This window comes from Hyperolius riggenbachi, chromosome 12 (genome assembly GCF_040937935.1).
Source record: "Hyperolius riggenbachi isolate aHypRig1 chromosome 12, aHypRig1.pri, whole genome shotgun sequence".
NCBI classification, from domain to species: Eukaryota; Metazoa; Chordata; class Amphibia; order Anura; family Hyperoliidae; genus Hyperolius; species Hyperolius riggenbachi.
In genome coordinates this window covers 50,627,748-50,649,991 of record NC_090657.1, presented here as the reverse complement: position 1 = coordinate 50,649,991, position 22,244 = coordinate 50,627,748, and the positions used below count along the sequence as shown (strand labels likewise).

Here is a 22,244-nt window from a genome sequence, read left to right as displayed (position 1 = left end):
GGAGGCAATGAAAGCCTATAGGGGATTTTACCAATATTGGACCCCTGTAACTCTGGTTTGCAGAGATGCAGGGACCCCATCTTTGGAATCCAAGTCTAACAATATGTCTTCTACCTGCATGAGACATTTCGTGAAATTCAGACGTTGCTAACGGCCATGGCTGAGATTTATGTACGTCAGCATAACTACCATTGAAATTGCCCAAATAAACAGGTTTTTGTGACCCTAGGCTATGACCTCTTTGGCCTAGGGGTCCGAAACTCACCAGTCATGTTCCCCCTAAGGGTCCCTACAATGCTAGAATATTTGCCACTGCTGAGCAATTGCCCTTTGAAAAGATGTGAGATTTTGGAACTGTAAATAGGAGGCCCAATGAAAGCCTATGGGGGATTTTACCAAATTTGGAGCCCTGTAACTCTGGTTTGCAGAGATGTAGGGAACCCATCTTTGGAGCCCAAGTCTAACAATATGTCTTCTACCTGCATGAGACATTTCGTGAGATTCAGACGTTGCTAACGGCCATTGCTGCGATTTATGTACGTCAGACTCGCCACCATTGAAATTGCCCAAATAAACAGGTTTTTGTGACCCTAGGCTATGACCTCTTCGGCCTAGGACTGCATTGAACGCGACCCACGCATTGTGCGCATTCTGGACAACACCAATTACTGTTTATTGAACCTCTCATCTGTATTACATTTATGACTGCATGGCGACAAAATGCAAATTGCTATCCGCACGCTTCTTGTCCTCATGCAAGGCCTGGGTTGTTGTGTCTCAAAGCGTGGCCTTCTCCTCCTGCGCCGCCCTCCTCCTGTTCCATCACGTGTGCTGCTGCTGGGTTAGCGTTACCGGTCCCTTTTCCTGGAACCTCTTATCCGTATTACATTTATGACTGCATGCCGACAAAAAGCATGTTACCTGTGCAAAGAAAACAGACATTTACCGCATTTAAAAGACAGTTTTCCCTTTGAAACTTTAAAATCGATTTTCTCAAAAACTATAAGCTCTTTTTGCTAAATTTTTTTTCCTCTTGTACCCACTCCCAAGGTGCACATACCCTGTAAATTTGGGGTATGTAGCATGTAAGGAGGCTTTACAAAGCACAAAAGTTCGGGTCCCCATTGACTTCCATTATGTTCGGAGTTCGGCTCGAACACCCGAACATCGCGGCCATGTTCGGCCTGTTCGGCCCGAACCCGAACATCTAGATGTTCGCCCAACACTACCTGCAGAGTACTGAGGAGAGTGCCAAAGCGCTGTGGTTTTGTACATAAGCCGATTGATACCATACTGGAAGTGGTTACCAGAAGTGGCTGGCAACAAGTTTAAATTTATTGGAAGGAGTGCCTATATTTCTTACTACTGTGAATACAAATAAGTATGTTTCCTTCAGAGTAAAATGCGCTATAAATTACTTTTCTCCTATGTAGCGGTCACTTACCGTAGGTAGTAGAAATCTGATGAAACTGACAGGTTTTTGACTAGTCCGTCTCTTCATGAGGGATTCTCGGTATATTATTTATTCATTACAAAAGCACTCCCTGGAATGGATCTATACAAAGATGCAGTTCGCCCCCCCCCCCCATTTGTTTGCACACTATTCTGGCAGTTGGACTGAGCAATTGCCGGTCACTACGTGCTTTTGAAAATATAGAAATCCCTGAGAATACCCCATGAGGAGATGGGTTAGTGCAAAACCTGTCACTTCTGCCAGATTTCTACTACCTACAGTAAATGACAGCAAAATAGGACAAAATTAAGGGTAGCCATACACTGGTCGATTTGCCATCAGATTCGTCCAACAGACAGATCCCTATCTGATCGAATCTGATCAGAGAGGGATCGTATGGCTACCTTTACTGCAAACAGATTGTGAACCGATTTCAGCCTGAAACCGTTCACAATCTGTGGCGGTGGTGGTGCTGCCGCCGCTCAACTCCCCCCCCCCCCCCCCCCCCCCCATACATTACCTGCTCCGCCGGCGCGACTCCAGTCCCCAGGTCTCCGCTGTCTTCTCCGCTCTGGTCTCCAGGTCCAGCATGCTTTACTTCTTCCTGCCCGGCAGGAAGTTTAAACAGTAGAGCGCCCTCTACTGTTTAAACTTCCTGCCTGGCAGGAGGAACTGAAGCATGCCGGAGACCAACACGGAGACGGAGCAGCGGTGACCGGGGGCAGTCGCGCCGACGGAGCAGGTAATGTATTGCCGCTCTATTGCGTCGGTCGTCGGGCACTTGAACGCCGCTAGCGACGCGCTCCCTACCCACGGGTGACCGACGGTAATTTTCCGCACGGAGCGATCGATGGGATCGGACGAAATGGATCGAAATTCGGCATGTAACGCGAACGATTGGCAGCAGATTCGATCCCAGTGATCGAATCTGCTGTCGAAACGGAGGCAAATCGGGCCAGTGTATGGCCAGCTTTATGCTTCATACACACTTGAGATAAAAGTCTTTGGAAAAGGCAAGATCACAGACCAATTTTACCCCCTTCCATGTAGTATGAGAGCCATACTCTACACAGTCTATTCTATGGAGCTGAACTCCCCATCAGATAAAATCTTTGCAAGATGCTGCACACAAAGATGCCCGTACACACTCAAGAGATCATTATCTGCAAAAGATCTGTTCCTGCAAGAAATCCATTCCTGCAAAATGCATTCATAGTCTATGAGATCTGCAGATCATCATACACACCTTGTTTAACAGACTTCATCTGCATATCTGGCAATCATCTGCAGATCTGAAAATCCATCCTGGTGGATCTGATCTGCAGATGATTGTCTGTTAAACAAGGTGTGTATGAGGATCTGCACATATAGACTATGAATGCATTTTGCAGGAACGGATCTTTTGCAGGAACAGATCTTATGCAGATAATGATCTTGAGAGTGTGCGGGCATCTTTGTGTGCAGCGTCCTGCAAAGATTTAATCTGATGGGGAGTTCAGCTCCATAGAATAGACTGTGTAGAGTATGGCTCTCATACTACATGGAAGGGGGTAAAATTGGTCTGTGATCTTTCCTTTTCCAAAGACTTTTATCTCAAGTGTGTATGAAGCATTACTTTTGTCCTATTTTGCTGTCATTTACTGTAGGTAGTAGAAATCTGGCAGAAGTGACAGGTTTTGCACTAACTCATCTCCTCATGAAGCATAAAGGTGGAGGCTGTGAGCTGGTGGTGGGTGCTGGGCACAGATGAGCCTGCCATTTTCCCTGTACATGCAAAATGCCCAGCACCCACCACCAGCTCACAGTCTCCACCTTTATGGTATGTGTACCTCTCCATTATTGCATGTGTCAATATGTAATACCACCCTTTGGAATAAAAGACAGTTCACAGTGGTGCCGACTTTTCCACCCTTTGTCCACTCCTTCCATTGATTGCATTCATTCAGTTTGAGCACACTGACTGTGCCAAAGGGCAGGAAGGCTGTATCCCTTGCCATTTTCCCTCCGTGTATGCAAAAAATGAGCTGTAGTGCCAACTCTCCCCCTCTTCCTTGTGTTTTCCCTATATAGTTATTTGTGTGCTAGGCACTGTACATACCCATGTCTATCTCATCATGTCACTTGTCACTTTGGGCATCCTTTAAAGTGTATCCGAGATAAACTTTTACTCATTGCATAATTGTGTTTCTTTTATATAGTTTATAGGGCATTAAGCCAAATACTTTTTTTTATTTTGCTTTAATACTCTAATTCCCTATAAACGAAAACAAGCCTCGCCCGCAGCTTCTCCAGAGTGCCTTGGCACTCTGAGCCTTAGTAGCAAGGGCTTATAGAAGTTCAGTCTGAGCACTAGGAGGAGGTTACTAGCCAGATATTTCAGAGGCAGAGGGGAGGAGGGGGGTGAAATTTTCACAGGCTGAGGGCTGGAGATGCTATCAGCTTGAGTGTATGTACTGTGACATACAGAACATGGCTGCCCTCATTGTATCACAGGAATAAATAATCATAAACTGTTGAAGCTGTTTGCAGCTAGATTTGCTGTGTAAACTACCTAACTTTAGATAAGATATATAGACAAGTTACTTGTTATGGTTAGTTTTTCATCTTGTGTCCACTTTAAAGTATGCTAGAGCTCAAATCTATAAATGATTGACCCTTTTTATCGCTTTCCTGCTCCAGGAAGCCATATACTGACAGGAAAGTATTTTATGGCTGTAATTACTTATAAACGAGGGTTATACTATAGTCTGACCCTGTCTCGACCCGGATAGAAATTGTCACTTGCATACCCGATGTTTAACTTTCAGGCAGAGAAAGAGAGAACATAGCCTAGTTATTTGTGTGCTAGGCACTATATACACACATGTCTATCTCATCATGTCACATGTCACCTCAGTTGTCCTTTAAAAGGAAGGTAACTATAAGTTTACCTTCAGTAATGACAACATTCAAAGTTTAGACAGTTTTATTAACCTCTTGAGGACCAGAGGTTTATACCCGCCTTGTGACCAGGCCATTTTTTACAATTCAACATCTCACAACTTTATCAGTTTATTGCTCGGTCATACAACTTGCCACCCAAATGAATTTTACCTCCTTTTCTTCTCACAAATAGAGCTTTCTTTTTGTGGTATTTGATTGCTGCTGCTATTTTTACTTTTTATTATTTTAATCAAAAAATTTGGTTAAAAAAAAACAAACAAAAAAAAACAACACACACAGATAAGTTTCCCACTTAATTGGCCCTAGACTATGTTACATACACTACTCAATACATAAATAGACATATGCCTATGGTAGGGATTATATTGTGAACCACTCCGAGGGACAGTTAAGTGACAAGACTATACTCTGTACATCGCGCAATAAGATGTCAGCGCTATATAAATATTTAAATAATTACCTAAAAAAAAAAAAACACAGCCTGCCAGTGCCGATCATTGGCTGGCAGGCTGATCGCTGGGGCCAACTGCGTAAACTGATAGGAGTTCGTGCTTGTGCGAGCGCAAGCTCACGTCAAATCTTGTTCCCTGTGAGATGATGAATATATGCGTCATGGAGAAACTAGAGAGACACTGACCCATCACTATTACGCGACAGGCGGTTGGCAACTGGTTAATAAAGTAAAAAACAACACAATTCCTCAGAGATAGATACAGCTTTAAACAAGACTTATTTACCTGAGGATGTGGCTTCAGGCCACGGTCTAAACCTTGAACGTTATCATTGAAGGTAAGCTTCTAGTTACGTTCCTTTTAAAGGAAACATCCAAGGACCTAAAAAAAAATAGGTTCTACTTACCGGGGGCTTCCTCCAGCCCCTGGCAGCTGCCATTTCCCTTGCTGCAGCTCCGGGGTTCTGGGATTCGCTTAATTTCAGAAGTCGCCCTCGCCATGCCGGCCTCTACTGCGCCTGCACAAGCGCTGCTGTCCATCACTCCTATGTGTACTGGAGTGTATTGCGCAGGCACAAAATTACCAGACTACGTGGGAGTGATTGACAGCGGCATTCACGCAGGCGCAGTAGAGGCTGACCTGGCGAGGTCACCTTCTGAAACGGAGCGGATTTTACTTGTTTTTTTTTTGTTTTTGTTTTTTACACGTGCAGCACTAGGGCTACAGGGCTATTGGGGGAACAAATAGGAAGGGGGACAGGAGCCCTGCCTAGGTGTATTTTATGCCTCATTACGATTGTTTTCTGGTAAAACATTGCCACATTACGATTATTTTCTGGTAAAACATTGCTGCATTACGATTATTTTCTAGTGAAACGCCGCCCACATTACGATTAATTTCTGGAGAAATGCTGCCCACATTCTGATTATTTTCTGGTGAAAAATTGCCGAATTACGATTATTTTCTTGTGAAACATTGCTGCATTTCGATTTTTTTCTGGTGAAACATTGCTGCATTACGATTATTTTCTGGTGAAACATTGCCAAATTACGATTATTTTCTGGTGAAACATTGCTGCATTACGGTTATTTTCTGGTGAAACATTGCCACATTACAATGATTTTCTGGTGAAACATTGCCACATTACAATGATTTTCTGGTGAAACATTGCTGCATTACAGTGATTTTCTGGTGAAACATTGCTGCATTACGATTATTTTCATGGGGGGTGGGGGGGGGGGGGGCAGCACGGGGCGGGGGGGGGGGGGGGGTTGGGGAGTCACAGGTTTTCTTCCCTGGAGGGACAAAATGGCTAGAGGCAAGTCTGTACACACGATACAATTTCCCGTCAGATTACGCGTCTATCGGACGGGAAATTGCATCGTGTGCTCCCAGCATCAAAGTGTTTACTGGCAAATCTGAGAGCACTTTGAGCTACTGCTAGATAAGATCATCACACATTGTGTTGTGCTGATAACACCAAATAGATACTAGTGTAGAATTGTCCAACAGGATTATCCAGTCTGTCTGGCAGGAGGCAATGTCTGAGGGAGGCGTGAGAACTCCAGAGGCCCACTTTCCAACCTCACTAGACATGCACAGCTATGATGAGAGCTTCAGAGGTCCACCTTCCACCCTCACTGGACATGCACAACTATGGTGAGAGCTTCAGAGGTCCACCTTCCACCCTCACTAGACATGCACAACTAAGGTGAGAGCTTCAGAGGTCCACCTTCCATCCTCATTAGACATGCACAGCTATGATAAGAGCTTCAGAGGTCCACCTTCCACCCTCACTGGACATGCACAGGTATGGTGAGAGCTCCAGAGGTCCACCTTCCACCCTCACTATACATACACAGCTATGGCGAGAGCTTCAGAGGTCCACCTTCCACCCTCACTGGACATGCACAGGTATGGTGAGAGCTCCAGAGGTCCACCTTCCACCCTCACTGGACATGCACAACTATGGTGAGAGCTTCAGAGGTCCACCTTCCTTCCTCACTAGACATGCACAACTATGGTGAGAGCTTCAGAGGTCCACCTTCCATCCTCACTGGACATGCACAGGTATGGTGAGAGCTCCAGAGGTCCACCTTCCACCCTCACTAGACATACACAGCTATGGTGAGAGCTTCAGAGGTCCACCTTCCACCCTCACTAGACATGCACAACTATGGTGAGAGCTTCAGAGGTCCACCTTCCACCCTCACTAGACATGCACAACTATGGTGAGCAGGGACAGATTTGTACTCTTTACCGCCCTAGGCCACTGTCACCAGCTGCCCTCCTTCAGTATAGGTAGCGAGATGACCCCCTCCCTCTTCCCTCTAGTATAGGTAGCCTGATGACCCCCCCCCCCCCAATATAGGTAGACAGATGACTCCTCCCCCTTTCCCTCCAGTATAGGTAGCCAGATGACCCCTCCCCCTTCCCTCTAGTATTTGTAGCCAGATGACTCCTCCCCCTTTCCCTCCAGTATAGGTAGCCAGATGACCCCTCCCCCTTCCCTCTAGTATTTGTAGCCAGATGACTCCTCCCCCTTTCCCTCCAGTATAGGCAGCCAAATGACTCCCTTAAACCCTTATTCCCCCCTTCTTTCAGTATAGGTAGCCAGCTTGCCTTCACACCACAGCAGTAGAGGCTGACCTGGCGAGGTCACCTTCTGAAACGGAGCGGATTTTACTTGTTTTTTTTTTTTTTTGTTTTTTACACGTGCAGCACTAGGGCTACAGGGCTATTGGGGGAACAAATAGGAAGGGGGACAGGAGCCCTGCCTAGGTGTATTTTATGCCTCATTACGATTGTTTTCTGGTAAAACATTGCCACATTACGATTATTTTCTGGTAAAACATTGCTGCATTACGATTATTTTCTAGTGAAACGCCGCCCACATTACGATTAATTTCTGGAGAAATGCTGCCCACATTCTGATTATTTTCTGGTGAAAAATTGCCGAATTACGATTATTTTCTTGTGAAACATTGCTGCATTTCGATTTTTTTCTGGTGAAACATTGCTGCATTACGATTATTTTCTGGTGAAACATTGCCAAATTACGATTATTTTCTGGTGAAACATTGCTGCATTACGGTTATTTTCTGGTGAAACATTGCCACATTACAATGATTTTCTGGTGAAACATTGCCACATTACAATGATTTTCTGGTGAAACATTGCTGCATTACAGTGATTTTCTGGTGAAACATTGCTGCATTACGATTATTTTCATGGGGGGTGGGGGGGGGGGGGGGCAGCACGGGGCGGGGGGGGGGGGGGGGTTGGGGAGTCACAGGTTTTCTTCCCTGGAGGGACAAAATGGCTAGAGGCAAGTCTGTACACACGATACAATTTCCCGTCAGATTACGCGTCTATCGGACGGGAAATTGCATCGTGTGCTCCCAGCATCAAAGTGTTTACTGGCAAATCTGAGAGCACTTTGAGCTACTGCTAGATAAGATCATCACACATTGTGTTGTGCTGATAACACCAAATAGATACTAGTGTAGAATTGTCCAACAGGATTATCCAGTCTGTCTGGCAGGAGGCAATGTCTGAGGGAGGCGTGAGAACTCCAGAGGCCCACTTTCCAACCTCACTAGACATGCACAGCTATGATGAGAGCTTCAGAGGTCCACCTTCCACCCTCACTGGACATGCACAACTATGGTGAGAGCTTCAGAGGTCCACCTTCCACCCTCACTAGACATGCACAACTAAGGTGAGAGCTTCAGAGGTCCACCTTCCATCCTCATTAGACATGCACAGCTATGATAAGAGCTTCAGAGGTCCACCTTCCACCCTCACTGGACATGCACAGGTATGGTGAGAGCTCCAGAGGTCCACCTTCCACCCTCACTATACATACACAGCTATGGCGAGAGCTTCAGAGGTCCACCTTCCACCCTCACTGGACATGCACAGGTATGGTGAGAGCTCCAGAGGTCCACCTTCCACCCTCACTGGACATGCACAACTATGGTGAGAGCTTCAGAGGTCCACCTTCCTTCCTCACTAGACATGCACAACTATGGTGAGAGCTTCAGAGGTCCACCTTCCATCCTCACTGGACATGCACAGGTATGGTGAGAGCTCCAGAGGTCCACCTTCCACCCTCACTAGACATACACAGCTATGGTGAGAGCTTCAGAGGTCCACCTTCCACCCTCACTAGACATGCACAACTATGGTGAGAGCTTCAGAGGTCCACCTTCCACCCTCACTAGACATGCACAACTATGGTGAGCAGGGACAGATTTGTACTCTTTACCGCCCTAGGCCACTGTCACCAGCTGCCCTCCTTCAGTATAGGTAGCGAGATGACCCCCTCCCTCTTCCCTCTAGTATAGGTAGCCTGATGACCCCCCCCCCCCCAATATAGGTAGACAGATGACTCCTCCCCCTTTCCCTCCAGTATAGGTAGCCAGATGACCCCTCCCCCTTCCCTCTAGTATTTGTAGCCAGATGACTCCTCCCCCTTTCCCTCCAGTATAGGTAGCCAGATGACCCCTCCCCCTTCCCTCTAGTATTTGTAGCCAGATGACTCCTCCCCCTTTCCCTCCAGTATAGGCAGCCAAATGACTCCCTTAAACCCTTATTCCCCCCTTCTTTCAGTATAGGTAGCCAGCTTGCCTTCACACCACAGCAGCCAACAATGTCACTCACTCGCTTGTCTCCAGTGCAGAAGCTTCCACAGCTGCACACTCTATGCTGCCATTCGCCGGCTACCGATCACGTGACTAACATCGTTCATGTGACCAGGATTCGTTGAATGGCAGCAGAGAGTGCAGCTGTGATATAAAGAAGAGACCTGCAGTGCTGAAACAGGTAAGTATTACCAGGGCCGGGCCGAGGCATAGGCTGGAGAGGCTCCAGCCTCAGGGCGCAGTGTAGGTGGGGGCACAGAATTCATTCAGCTGTCAATCCTAATTGTGTTTGAAGCAGAAAGAAATACGAAAAGGGGATAACAGTAAAAAAGGGCGCAGGAGGCTAGTGGACAAATCGGGCGCCGCCATTCACTCCCATAATAAATATCGTTTAATGGGCGCCCGATAGGAAAAAAGGGCGCCGGAGAAAAATAAGGTTTTAAAAGCGGCGCCCGGAGACTTAATGTTTTATTACTGCTTCTCATGATTACACATTATTTAATGATTTATACATTTTTTAATATTATTTTTAAACGAAAAACAGTACAATATTTTTTTTTAACATTATTTTTAAACGAAAAAACCGCACAATATGTTTTTGAAAAGTTATTAATGCTTATCACAGGGGGGTCTTAGGTTTAGGCACCAACAGGGGGGTCTTAGGTTTAGGCACCCACAGGGGGGTCTTAGGTTTAGGCACCCACAGGGGGGTCTAGGGGTTAGGGGTAGGTACAGGGAGGGTTTCTTAGGCACCAACAGGGGGGGTCTTAGGTTTAGGCATCAACAGGAGGGGTCTAGGGGTTAGGGGTAGGTACAGGGAGGGTTACTTAGTAATTTTTTTTTTTAAACGTTATTATACGTTTCACTATTTAAACGAAAGATTAACGTTTTTACAATTGCCGATTTAATGCACATTATTTAATGATTTATAACTTTATAAAACATTAATTTTAAACGAAATACAGTACAATACATTTTTAAACGTTATCCATGCTTATCGTTTAAAACCCCGCGCCCTTTTTTCCCAGCGCCCCTTTTTAACGTACGCATACATACCAGTGACTGCAAGCCAGATAACTAGAGATTAAGGTGTTGGGGAGGTTGGGGGTCCTGTGGTACCTCTTAGTCTAATTGCAATCAGTGTGTGACGGCTGGGGTGGGAGGGATGGAGGGGCGCACTTTGGTGTCTCAGCCTTGGGTGCTGGAGGACCTTGTCCCGGCTCTGAGTATTACTCTGCTCCCTGCACTACTCTGCATGCAGTAGGAATAAGGGTAGGGTTGTCACCTGGCCGGTATGTCCCCGGGACAGCCGTAAAATTAATTATAAAGCCGCTGCCGGAAAAATGTTTTTACCGGCAATGTATCTGGCCGGTAATTTGGACTGTTCCACAAGAGCAGAGGGGAGACGCCTGGTCTGTTACAATAATACTTTAAGGGAGATGTAGCAGGCCCCACAGCCTGCAGGACTCCTCTCAATCACGGGGGTCACCGAGGCTTTTGTTACACCCTTGATTTGCCAAGTCTTGCAACCTATAATACTGCTGAACCAAAGAGATTTTTTTTTGTCTCAACAAAAGTAAATTTGCACTTAAAATAAAATTCCTGAGATTTTTCTTTGTATTCTAATACTGTTTGTTGCAGGTATACAGACTGTGTGTGTATGCGCCTCCAGGAAACTACTGTATATAGTAAATCTTGTGTTGAGGTCAGCTGTATGTGATTACAATGCAGCAGATAGGAGCCAAGGTCTGGGTGTGAATTTATGGTAGGTAAAGGTGCAGACAGAGTACAGTGGGTGTGTCTGTGGAGTCACACAGTCCCTATAGAGGCGGCAGACTCGCCTGGCCAGACTGCAGCTGATCTCAGCCGGGACCATGAGGACAATACGCTGCTCCTACGCTCCACTGGTAAGAAGCTATTATTCTATGTATTGTGTCTATAGGAGAGGGTCTGCCTCTCTATACTGTGTGTGGGGGAAATGGGCTCAGGATAAATGTACTGAGCTTTGCTTTCTCAGAGCCGTGCTTTCTATACTGCCAGCAAGAAAGAGCACTGATGAATCACCGCCAAGCAGCAATATCTATTCACTCTACATTACTGTTGCATTTCCCATTTAAAGGGGCCCGTTAATGGTTCAATTTTAGCGAATGACCATATTTTCGTTAAGATCATTCAGAATGAAAGAAAAGATCATATTTAATCCGCACCACTTACAGTAAACCTGAGACGATAAGGAGTAATAGTGGCGTAGCAATTGTTATGTGTCTGCCTGCTGATTTGGAGTATGTCCAGTCCCCTCTGTTGCACCATCCATAAAGTCCACCATCCAGCTGGGTTGCAGGTGACTGCACATGCGCTGTTCCGGGCAGTGCCACTCACCCATCGCGCTCCTGTGACCGCGCATGCGCAGTAGCGTGCGACTCAGCTGAGTTGTGGACTTTATGCGGCTGAGAGCAGCGCAAACAAAGGGACCAGGAGGACAGCAAGGGAGCAGATGGACTACAGGGGGCAGTAAAGTTTCCCTTTATCTTTTCGTCTCAGATACACTGAGAATACACAATGAGATTTTCTGTCAGATCAGTTATTTCCAACAGGTCCAATCTGATTCCCAGAACCTGGAGAAGGTCCTCCAGCACCCAAGGCTGAGACACCAAAGTGCGCCCCTCCATCCCTCCCACCCCAGCCAACACACACTGATTGCTATTAGACTAGGAGGCGCCCCAAACAGCCCCCCCACACACACACACACACACACACACACACCTTAATCTCTAGTTATCTGGCTTGCAGTCACTGCCGTGTATCCCCTTTTTCTTATTTTCTCTCTGCTTCAAACACAATAGGGGAATGATAGCTGAGTGAGTTGTGCGCCCCTTCCTACACTGCGCCCTGAGGGCTGGAGCCTCTCTCGCCTCTGCCGAAGTCCGACCCTGACTGAATCCTGAATGGTTTTCTGATTGATTTCCTGTTCACTTCTATGAAAAATCAATTGGGAATCAGATCGGACATAATTGATCTGACAGTAAATTTGACAGAAAATCTCATTGTGTATTCCCAGCATATGGCTGGTACACACATGCAATTTTCTCTTCAGACCCTATTTTTGATCGAGATCAGACAAAAAAAAAAAATATACAGTCTACTGAGTGCTAGGATCAAAATCGATCTTTTTCTCGATTGGGAAACAGACATGCTGGAAAATATTGATCGAAATACTGGCTATCTTTCTGGGTGTATGTCCTTCTAAAGCATTTTCAGTCGCTATCCAGTAGTAAAAATGATCAGAAATATGATCAGAATTTGGGGGGAAAATTTGCATACGTGTGTAGGCTAGCTTTCTTCAATAGCCAATTGATGTCAGATATGAATATTAACTTGATCACTCGCTCGAATTTGATCTTAAAGGGAACCTAAACGGAGAAGGATATGAATTTTTCCTTTTAAAATAATACCAGTTGCCCGACTCTCCTGCTGATCCGGTGTCTCTAATACTTTCAGCCACAGGCCCTGAACAAGCATGCAGATCAGGTGCTCTGACTGAAGTCAGACTGTATTAGCTGCATGCTTGTTTCAGGGTGTGATTCAGCCACTACTGCATCCAAAGAGATCAGCAGGACTGCAGGCAACTGGTATTGTTTAGAAGGAAACATCCATATCCCTCTCTTAAAGGTTCCCTTTAAAGTGAACCTTAAGTGAGGAAAAAAAATTGAGTTTTACTCACCTGGGGCTTACCTCAGCCCCCTGCAGCTGATCGGTGCCCACGACGAGTCGCTCTGATGCTCCGGGTCCCGCCGGCGGCCACTTCCGGTTTCGCCGTCAGGACCCGTCAGGCTGGGGAACGCGGCTCATGCTACGCGTTCCCAGCCAAAATAGCACCCCTATGCGGCCATATGTCCGCATAGGCACCCGTATGCGGACATGTGGCCGCATAGGGGTGCTATTTTGGCTGGGAACGCGTAGCATGAGCCGCGTTCCCCAGCCTGACGGGTCCTGACGGCGAAACCGGAAGTGGCCGCCGGCGGGACCCTGAGCATCAGAGCGACTCGTCGTGGGCACCGATCAGCTGCAGGGGGCTGAGGTAAGCCCCAGGTGAGTAAAACTCAATTTTTTTTCCTCACTTAAGTGCCTCTTTAAGTAAAAGTTGCATGGTGTGTACCAACCTTTAAATCGGACCAGAGCTCAGAACTTCCTCTCTGTTCTAAAAGATAAGCAGCAGCAAAATAAACTTTGAGGCCTGGAACCCACTGAAAACCGCAAACGCAAAACTCAACCGCTAGCGCTTTGTCTGAGCGGTTTGCAAGCAGATTCATGCGCGTTTTTGGTCGTGTTTTGCAACATTGTATTTTTTTCCCCAGCGGGTGCCTAGCGTTTTGCGTTTTGATCCCGATTGGTTCCTGTGAATTATTTTTCATTTTGTTACAGTGTGCTGAACCGCAAAACGCTAGCAAAACCGCTCAGTTTAGGTTTTGCTGAGCATTTCTGCTAGCGTTTCAATACTTTACATTGAAGCGCTAACGCTCCCAAAATGCTGCAGGTCCTGCGTTTGCGTTTCTGGGAAACGCAAACGCTCCTGTGGAAGTTGCCCCATCCATTAACATTAGCCCAGCGTTTTGGCAAACTGCTAGCGTATCGCAGTGCTGCCAAAACGCTGCCAAAAGCGCTCCTGTGGGTTCCAGCCCTTAAAGAAAAACCAAGTCTTTGTTACAGCTGATACAAATCCTGCAATAATGGAAGCAGACATAGGGTTAACATCCTGTGTTCACAAATTAGCTGTTCTGTCAAGGCAGACAGCTGACACAGCTAAGAGATCAAATTACACTTTAAGGAGAACTGTAGTGAAACGTATATGGAGGCTGCCGTATTTATTTCCTTTTAAGAAATACCAGTTGCCTGGCAGCCCTGGTGAGCTATTTGCCTGCAGTAATGTGAATAAGACCAGAAGCAAGCATGCAGCTAATCTTGTCAGATCTGACAAAAATGTCAGAAACCCTGATCTGCTGCATGCTTGTTCAGGGTATGTGGCTGAAGGTATTAGAGGCAGAGGATCTACAGGTTAGTCAGGCAACTGGTAATCCTTAAAAGGAAATAAATATGGCAGCCTCCACATCCTCTCACTTAAAGTGAACCTTAAGTGACAAAAAGAAATTGAGTTTTACTCACCTGGGGCTTACCTCAGCCCCCTGCAGCTGATCGGTGCCCACGACGAGTCGCTCTGATGCTCCGGGTCCCGCCGGCGGCCACTTCCGGTTTCGCCATCAGGACCCGTCAGGCTGGGGAATGCGGCTGGCATGAAATTTGTCGGGAATCTGCCTGGTGACGCCACCTCCTTTTACATGGCATGGGCATCAGGGAAAGGGGAGGAGCATTTTTAATTTTAAAGAGACTCTGTAATAAAAAAAAAAAGTTCCCCTGTGGGGTATTGGGAGGGGGAAGCCTCAGGGTCCCAATGAGGCTTCCCCCTCCCTTGTAGCTGCAGGGAATCCAGGTGCCGGGTCCTCCGAAGCGCTCCGCAATCCTGGCTCGACAAGCCTGACAAGGCTTGATATATTTACCTTCCCTGGCTCCAGCGAGGGCGCTGTTGCGGCTCTCAGCATCAGGGCCGGGCAGAGGCAAGAGTGGCTCCAGTCTCTGGGCGCAGTGTACGAGGGGGCGCATAACTCACTCAGCTATCATTCCTCTATTGTGTTTGAAGCAGAGAGAAATAAGGAAAGGGGATACATGACAGTGACTGCAAGCCAGATAACTAGCGATTAAGGAGATTTGGGGGCCCTGTGGCCCTCTTAGTCTAATAGCAATCAGTGTGTGACGGCTGGGGTGGCAGGGATGGAGGGGCGCACTTTGGTGTCTCAGCCTTGGGTGCTGGAGGACCTTGTCCCGGCTCTGCTCAGCATGGAGACTTGCGCCTGCGCAGTAGAGAGGAACATCAGCGATCGGCTATTTCCCCTATCTGCAAGTGGAGAGCCAATACAACGCCTGCGTTGGAGCCAGGAAGGTAAATATTTACATCCCCGCTGTTCGGAGGGGCAATGCGAGACCGCCGTGTGACACAGGTGGATGGGGAAGTCTCTACAGGATCCGGAGGCTTCTCCCACCCGAGGTGAGTACCCCCCAGGGGAACTTTTTTTAGTTACAGGTTTTCTTTAAGGGACAGCAGCTGAGGCTTCGTCGCATTCATCGGTCGTCGTGCTATCGACCGCCATTACCACCGTGCACTTTTGAGATCTTTACATCATGTTCTGATTTTGGCACAAAATCGATGAAATCATCGATTGGGTGGACATACTTTAGATTGTCTGCAAATATCAGCACACCAGCAGTTTCAGCACACACAGTTTCAGCAGATCGTTCAGAAACAGCCTTATCAGTCTGCCGACAGACTGTACACACACTCTATTGTCGCTGGAACGCCCGCCCAGCGAGAGGGTCTGACGGACCCGACGTTCCTGAAAGTAGAGCGTGTACAAGCCTTTATTGTGCGAGTTTCCACAGTATGGCCCAACAATTGTTTCGGGGGCCTAGCAGGGTCCCCCTTTATCAAGGCATGCGCTTACTTTAGATTGTAAGCCTCTGGCAGGGGCCCTCCTCCCTAGTGTTTCCAGCTTGATTATGCAATATCACTGTCTGTCACCCCACTTGTGGTCTAGAACAGTTTCTATTTTGATTATTAACTATTTTGAGTCCTCTACCCGGGGCCTCCTTGCTGCATGCGGGACACCTCTCCAGCCTGACTGTCACCCGGGTCACGTAAGCCTCCTCCTCCTCTCCACATTACTATTAGCGGTACTTTGTAATATTCAGCATTCCTGGGCTGTCTGTGTTTTAGGTCATTATGCACTTTTTTCACAGGTTTTTTTCATATATATATATATATATATATATATATATATATATATATATATATATTTATTTATTGATTGTTACCTATGGTATTTATTTGATTGTCACTGATATGATGTATGTATACTAGGTCTATTTTCTGCACTATTTTTGGCACTTTGTGGATGAGACTATCTGAACCCGGGTTCAATCTCTGTGGCGGCTCTATTGTGAGCTACCCAGATGATTATTAATTATACTATGGTGATTTTTGATGATTATTGATTATATATTGATATAATTCTGATAATATATGAGGCGTCCTATTGGCTTTTAATTATGTTTTAATTAATCCCTTTCTGTGGTGCCTTATGAGGAATGAATACAATTGTTATTTACCTTTTCTATATATACATGTGGTGCTGTTTATGGGCGTATCCCCTTCTCTTACATATTGTAATTTGTGACTGAGCACACACTTGTTTCCACAGTGTTGCAGGAACTTTCTTTCTCTTGGGCAATTTCCAGTCTCTATTTTGACCTATGACACTGTACGGTTCTCAAATCATTTGCATAATCTTGTTTTGTTGTGAGTTTCCTGTATCTCCTACCTTGTATGTTAACCCATTTATCTATTGTGCAGCGCTGCGTAATATGTTGGCGCTTTATAAATACAATAAATCATAATAATACTGCGGCACTGACTATCAATCGATTTGATAAAATTATTGAATCGAATGGTCGATTGGGCCACAAAATCTGTAGATGTATGGCCACTTTAACTCTTTCGGGTTATAGCAGCGGAATCATGTACTTTGATCCACGACAGGGTCCCTTTAACTGTTAACCACTTGCCGACCGCACGCTTATACCGTGCGTCGGCAAAGTGGCAGCTGCAGGACCAGCGACGCAGTATTGCGTCGCCAGCTGCAGCCTAATTAATCAGGAAGCAGCCGCTCGTACGAGCGGCTGCTTCCTGTCAATTCACGGCGGGGGGCTCCGTGAATAGCCTGCGGGCCGCCGATGGCGGCTCGCAGGCTAAATGTAAACACAAGCGGAAATAATCCGCTTTGTTTACATTTGTACGGCGCTGCTGCGCAGCAGCGCCATAAGGCAGATCGGCGATCCCCGGCCAATCAGCGGCCGGGGATCGCCGCCATGTGACAGGGGACGTCCTGTCACTGGCTGCACAGGACGGATAGCGTCCTGTGCAGCCCAGATCTCCCGGGGGTGGCAGGTAGGAGAGGGAGGGGGAGGATTTCGCCGCGGAGGGGGGCTTTGAGGTGCCCCCCCCGCAAAATGCCAGCCAGGAGGAGCGATCAGACCCCCCCTGCACATCATCCCCCTAGTGGGGAAAAAAGGGGGGCGATCTGATCGCTCTGAGTGCCCTTTGATCTGTGCTGGGGGCTGCAGAGCCCACCCAGCACAGATCACCTAAAACAGCGCTGGTCCTTAAGGGGGGGTAAAGGGTGGGTCCTCAAGTGGTTAAAGGATACACGAGGTGACATGTGACATGATGAGATAGACATGGGTATGTACAGTGCCTAGCACATAAATAACTAGCCTGTGTTCCTTTTTTCTCTTTCCATGCCTGAAAGAGTTAAACAACAGCTATGCAAGTGACAGTCACCTTGTCTGGACCTGGTCAGACTATAGAGTAGCCCTCGCTAATAAGGAATTACAACCATAAAACACTTTCCTGGCAGAAAATTACTTCTGAGAGCAGGAAAGGAATAAAAGAGTCAATAAATTTTTAGCTCGGACATACTTTAATGCATGTGTCATTGAGCAGAGACAATAAAACAGTAAAGATATATAAAGTAGATTTAAATATTAAATTAAACTATGGGATGTCTAAAAAAGTAAATTTTTAGGAGGAGGACATATACAATTGTTTATCTTATGAGTTTATGTTGACTTCAGTTGTCCTTTAAGGAGAATCTGCAGTTGCTTTTACTGGTTCAAAGAGCTGTGTTTGAGAGCAGCAGCCACAGAGCACAGCAGAGATACAACCGTCAGACCTCTATACATATTAGAGACAAAGGGAGGCACACAGGCTGCCACCTGCCACAGCAAACTCCCACAGGGGCACTTTACTTGTTTTCTTCTGTCTAGGAGCTCCCTGATTAGCAAGTGTCAGGTAAACGGCTGTTAAAGCCCAGGGCTGAGGAAAAAGAAATATTTTGGTGATGGATAGATCGGTGAGGCGTTAAGATTCTCTGTAAGGTTCTATTGCTGTTCTTTTGTGAACATTTCCATCAATTCCTTTACAGACAAGGAATGGAAAAAGATAGTCAAAGTAAACACAAGGTGAAAATAAACTGATGAGATAAACAATTGTATCTATCCTCCTTTACCTAAAAAGGACTTTAATATAATGGTTTTATTTTAATTTTAAATCATTTTTTAAGAGTTTACTGTTTCATTGTGTCTGCTCAATGACACATGAAGCTAAAAAATGCCAGAGCTAAAATCTATGAACTATTGACCCTCAGAAGGAATTTTCTGCCAGGAAAGTGTTTTATGGCTGTAATTCCTGATCAGTGAGCATTATGCTATAGTCCAACCGGTTTCAACTTGGACAGAAACTGTCACTTGCATAATGGATTTTAACTCTTTCAAGCAGAGAACAAAAAAAGGAACAGCGCAAAGTTATTTGTGTACTTGGCACTGTACATACACATGTCTATCTCATCATGTTACCTTGATTATCAGACAGACAGCAAGGCGAGAGGAGGAAGATTTTAAAAAGACTATCCTTCGCTTGATCGATGTTGCCCGATATGGTTAGGGACCTGATCCCTTGGGCAACATTGCTGGGCCAAGGCTGTACAGACAGGAACAGGTACAGCTGACGATGTGTTCTGTTGCTACGCGGGGGAGGGCGAAGTGTCGACGGAGTGGCGCCGATATGTTACGCAGTGGACAGGGCAAAACGCCACTGACAAAGTTATCAGCCATTGCTTGAGCTAGTTGGTTCGCCTGGCCATCACTTGTTGGGCAACGGTTGGGGGCCACCCACTGTACACGCGCAGAATTATCAGCTGAAGCGGTCGTTATCGACCAGTATCTAGCGAGGGTACAGGCTTTAAGCTACATACACACAGGGGGGACAAATGTCCCCCGTTGCATGTTTACAAGCGACCAGGGAGCGACAGCTGTCCACATGTCTCGCCAGAAAGGCAGAGACGGGCCGGAAGCTGTCTGTGAATGGAGCATCCCCCGGCCGGATGCTCCATTCACTTGCATTGTGTTTCCTGTCGCTAGTCTGCATACACACGCGGACTAGCGACAGTTGCGGCGAAGTTGCGGCGACAGCTGTAGCCGGCGATTGAACATGTCAATCGCCTGGCGACAGCTCCGACAGGCGATAGTTCGGGGCTCGTGCGTCATACACACGGGCGACCCGTTGCCGCAACACGCGCGTGACACGTGGTTGCGGCGACAGCCGTACCCCGTGTGTATGAGCCATTAGATTCATCTGTGCATTCCAGCACCCCTGCAGCTTGGTCCTCTGTGGCAGTAGAATACTGACTGATAATACTGTTGACAGATCTTTTGGTTTCTGTCCATTTTCTATTCCTAACAAACATCACTTTGCTTGTCTCCTGGTAATTATCCGAAGTATCTTCTACAGCATTTTAAAGCTCTAACACGGTCAGGGGCGGACTGACCAATAGGGCACTGAGAGGCAGGGAGGGGGGGGGGGGCACAGAGAAGGGGGGAGCAGGCATAGTAGTTACAACTCACCTTCCACCGCCGATCCCCCGCACCCTCTATCACCTTCCTCTCTCCCAGGCATCGCGTTGGTAACGGCACCTTCCTGTGATGCCATGACCGCATATAATCACAGGGGGCACTGTTACCAATGCGACAGATGCCAGGAGAGGAAGGAGATAGAGGCTGCAGGGGATCGGCGGCAGAAGGTGAGTTGTAACTATTATGCCTGCTCCCCCGCTGCTGCGGGGCATCTACCTATCTAACCTATACTGCGGGTACCTACCTATCTAACCTATATTGGGAGCACCTACCTATCTAACCTATAGTGGAGGCACCTACCTATCTAACCTATAGTAGAGGAACCTACCTAACTGACCTATACTAGAGGAACCTACCTAACTGACCTATACTTGAGGCACCTACCTATCTAACCTATACTGGGGGCACCTACCTATCTAACCTATACAGGAGGAACCTACCTATCTGACCTATACTGGAGGCACCTACCTATCTAACCTATACAGGAGGAACCTACCTATCTGACCTATACTGGAGGCACCTACCTATCTAACCTATACAGGAGGAACCTACCTATCTGACCTCTAGTGGGGGCACCTACCTATCTAACCTATACTGGGGAACCTACCTATCTAACCTATACTGAGGGCACCTACCTATCTAACCTATACTGGGGGCATCTACCTATCTAACCTATACTGGAGGCACCTACCTATCTATTCTATATTGGAGGCACCTACCTATCTAACCTATACTGGGGGAACCTACCTATCTGACCTATACTGGGGGAACCTACCTATCTGACCTACACTGGGGGAACCTACCTATCTGACCTATACTGGAGGCACCTACCTATCTAACCTATACTGGAGGCACCTACCTATCTGACCTCTAGTGGGGGCATCTACCTATCTAACCTATACTGGGGGCACCTACCTATCTATCCTATACTGGGAGCACCTACCTAACATATAATGCAGGCACCTACCTATCTAACCTATACAGGAGGAACCTACCTATCTGACCCATACTGGAGGCACCTACCTATCTAACCTATACAGGAGGAACCTACCTATCTGACCTATACTGGAGGCACCTACCTATCTAACCTATACAGGAGGAACCTACCTATCTGACCTCTAGTGGGGGCACCTACCTATCTAACCTATACTGGGGAACCTACTTATCTAACCTATACTGAGGGCACCTACCTATCTAACCTATACTGGGGGCATCTACCTATCTAACCTATACTGGAGGCACCTACCTATCTATTCTATACTGGAGGCAACGACCTATCTAACCTATACTGGGGGAACCTACCTATCTGACCTATACTGGGGGCATCTACCTATCTGACCTATACTGGGGGCATCTACCTATCTAACCTATACTGGGGGGCATCTACCTATCTAACCTATACTGGGGGAACCTACTTATCTGACCTATACTGGGGGCATCTACCTATCTAACCTATACTGGGGGAACCTACCTATCTGACCTATACTGGGGGCATCTACCTATCTAACCTATACTGGGAGCACCTACCTATCTAACATATAATGCAGGCACCTACCTATCTAACCTATATGGGTTTTTGCCACTGCGGCGGGATGTGATGTGGCGTGTGTAGTCATCGCATCCCTTCTGATCCCATTCGCCACTAGAAATGGGCCCTTAGGATGCCCATACATTATCCAACATCAGGCTAAACTCTATATACATACAGGGTGCATTTCTCTTATTTTTCCTTCTGTCCTGTGCAAGAGATCAGGTCCACTTTAAAGTGAACCTGAGAGGAAGTTTTATATATACCTGGGGCTTCCTCCAGTTCCCTTCACACTGAATAGTCCCTTGCCGTTCTCCCTGCTGCCTGCAGCTTCCACAATCCAGCCTGGTAACTTAGGGCATTGGGGGCTTACTGCGCGTGTGCGGCCCAGCTGCACCTGTGCCCCATCGCGCTCTCGTCGTCGGGAGAGTTCTGTACCTGCGCAGTATGCGGCTGTGGGACCGCAATGGGGAAGTGTGTGTGGCCGGACTGCACCTGCGCCGACTGGCAAGATTGCAGAGGCTACAGGCAGGGCTGTTCATCAGGATTCCAGATATCCAAACTTTTTTACGCTATCTGATTCGGATTCCGGATTTCTTAAAAATCTGGCTAGCTATCTGCGGATATTTGACCGCATAACCCGGATA

The 22,244-nt window shown here is 46.9% G+C and overlaps 1 protein-coding gene across 2 annotated transcripts in view; it reads left to right on the top strand.

The window, feature by feature from the left end:
• Positions 1 to 11,320: 11,320 nt before the first annotated feature.
• Positions 11,321 to 22,244, top strand: part of TLDC2 (TBC/LysM-associated domain containing 2) — a 46,903-nt gene continuing 35,979 nt past the window's right edge. The window contains exon 1 of one of the 2 annotated variants that reach the window (XM_068264204.1): positions 11,321 to 11,401. In XM_068264204.1, coding sequence (XP_068120305.1) covers positions 11,369 to 11,401 — 33 coding nt within the window. In that variant the 5' untranslated portion in view covers positions 11,321 to 11,368. Of the gene's footprint in view, positions 11,402 to 16,066; positions 16,239 to 22,244 lie in introns of those variants that run through there. The other variant, XM_068264203.1, reaches the window with a different exon arrangement.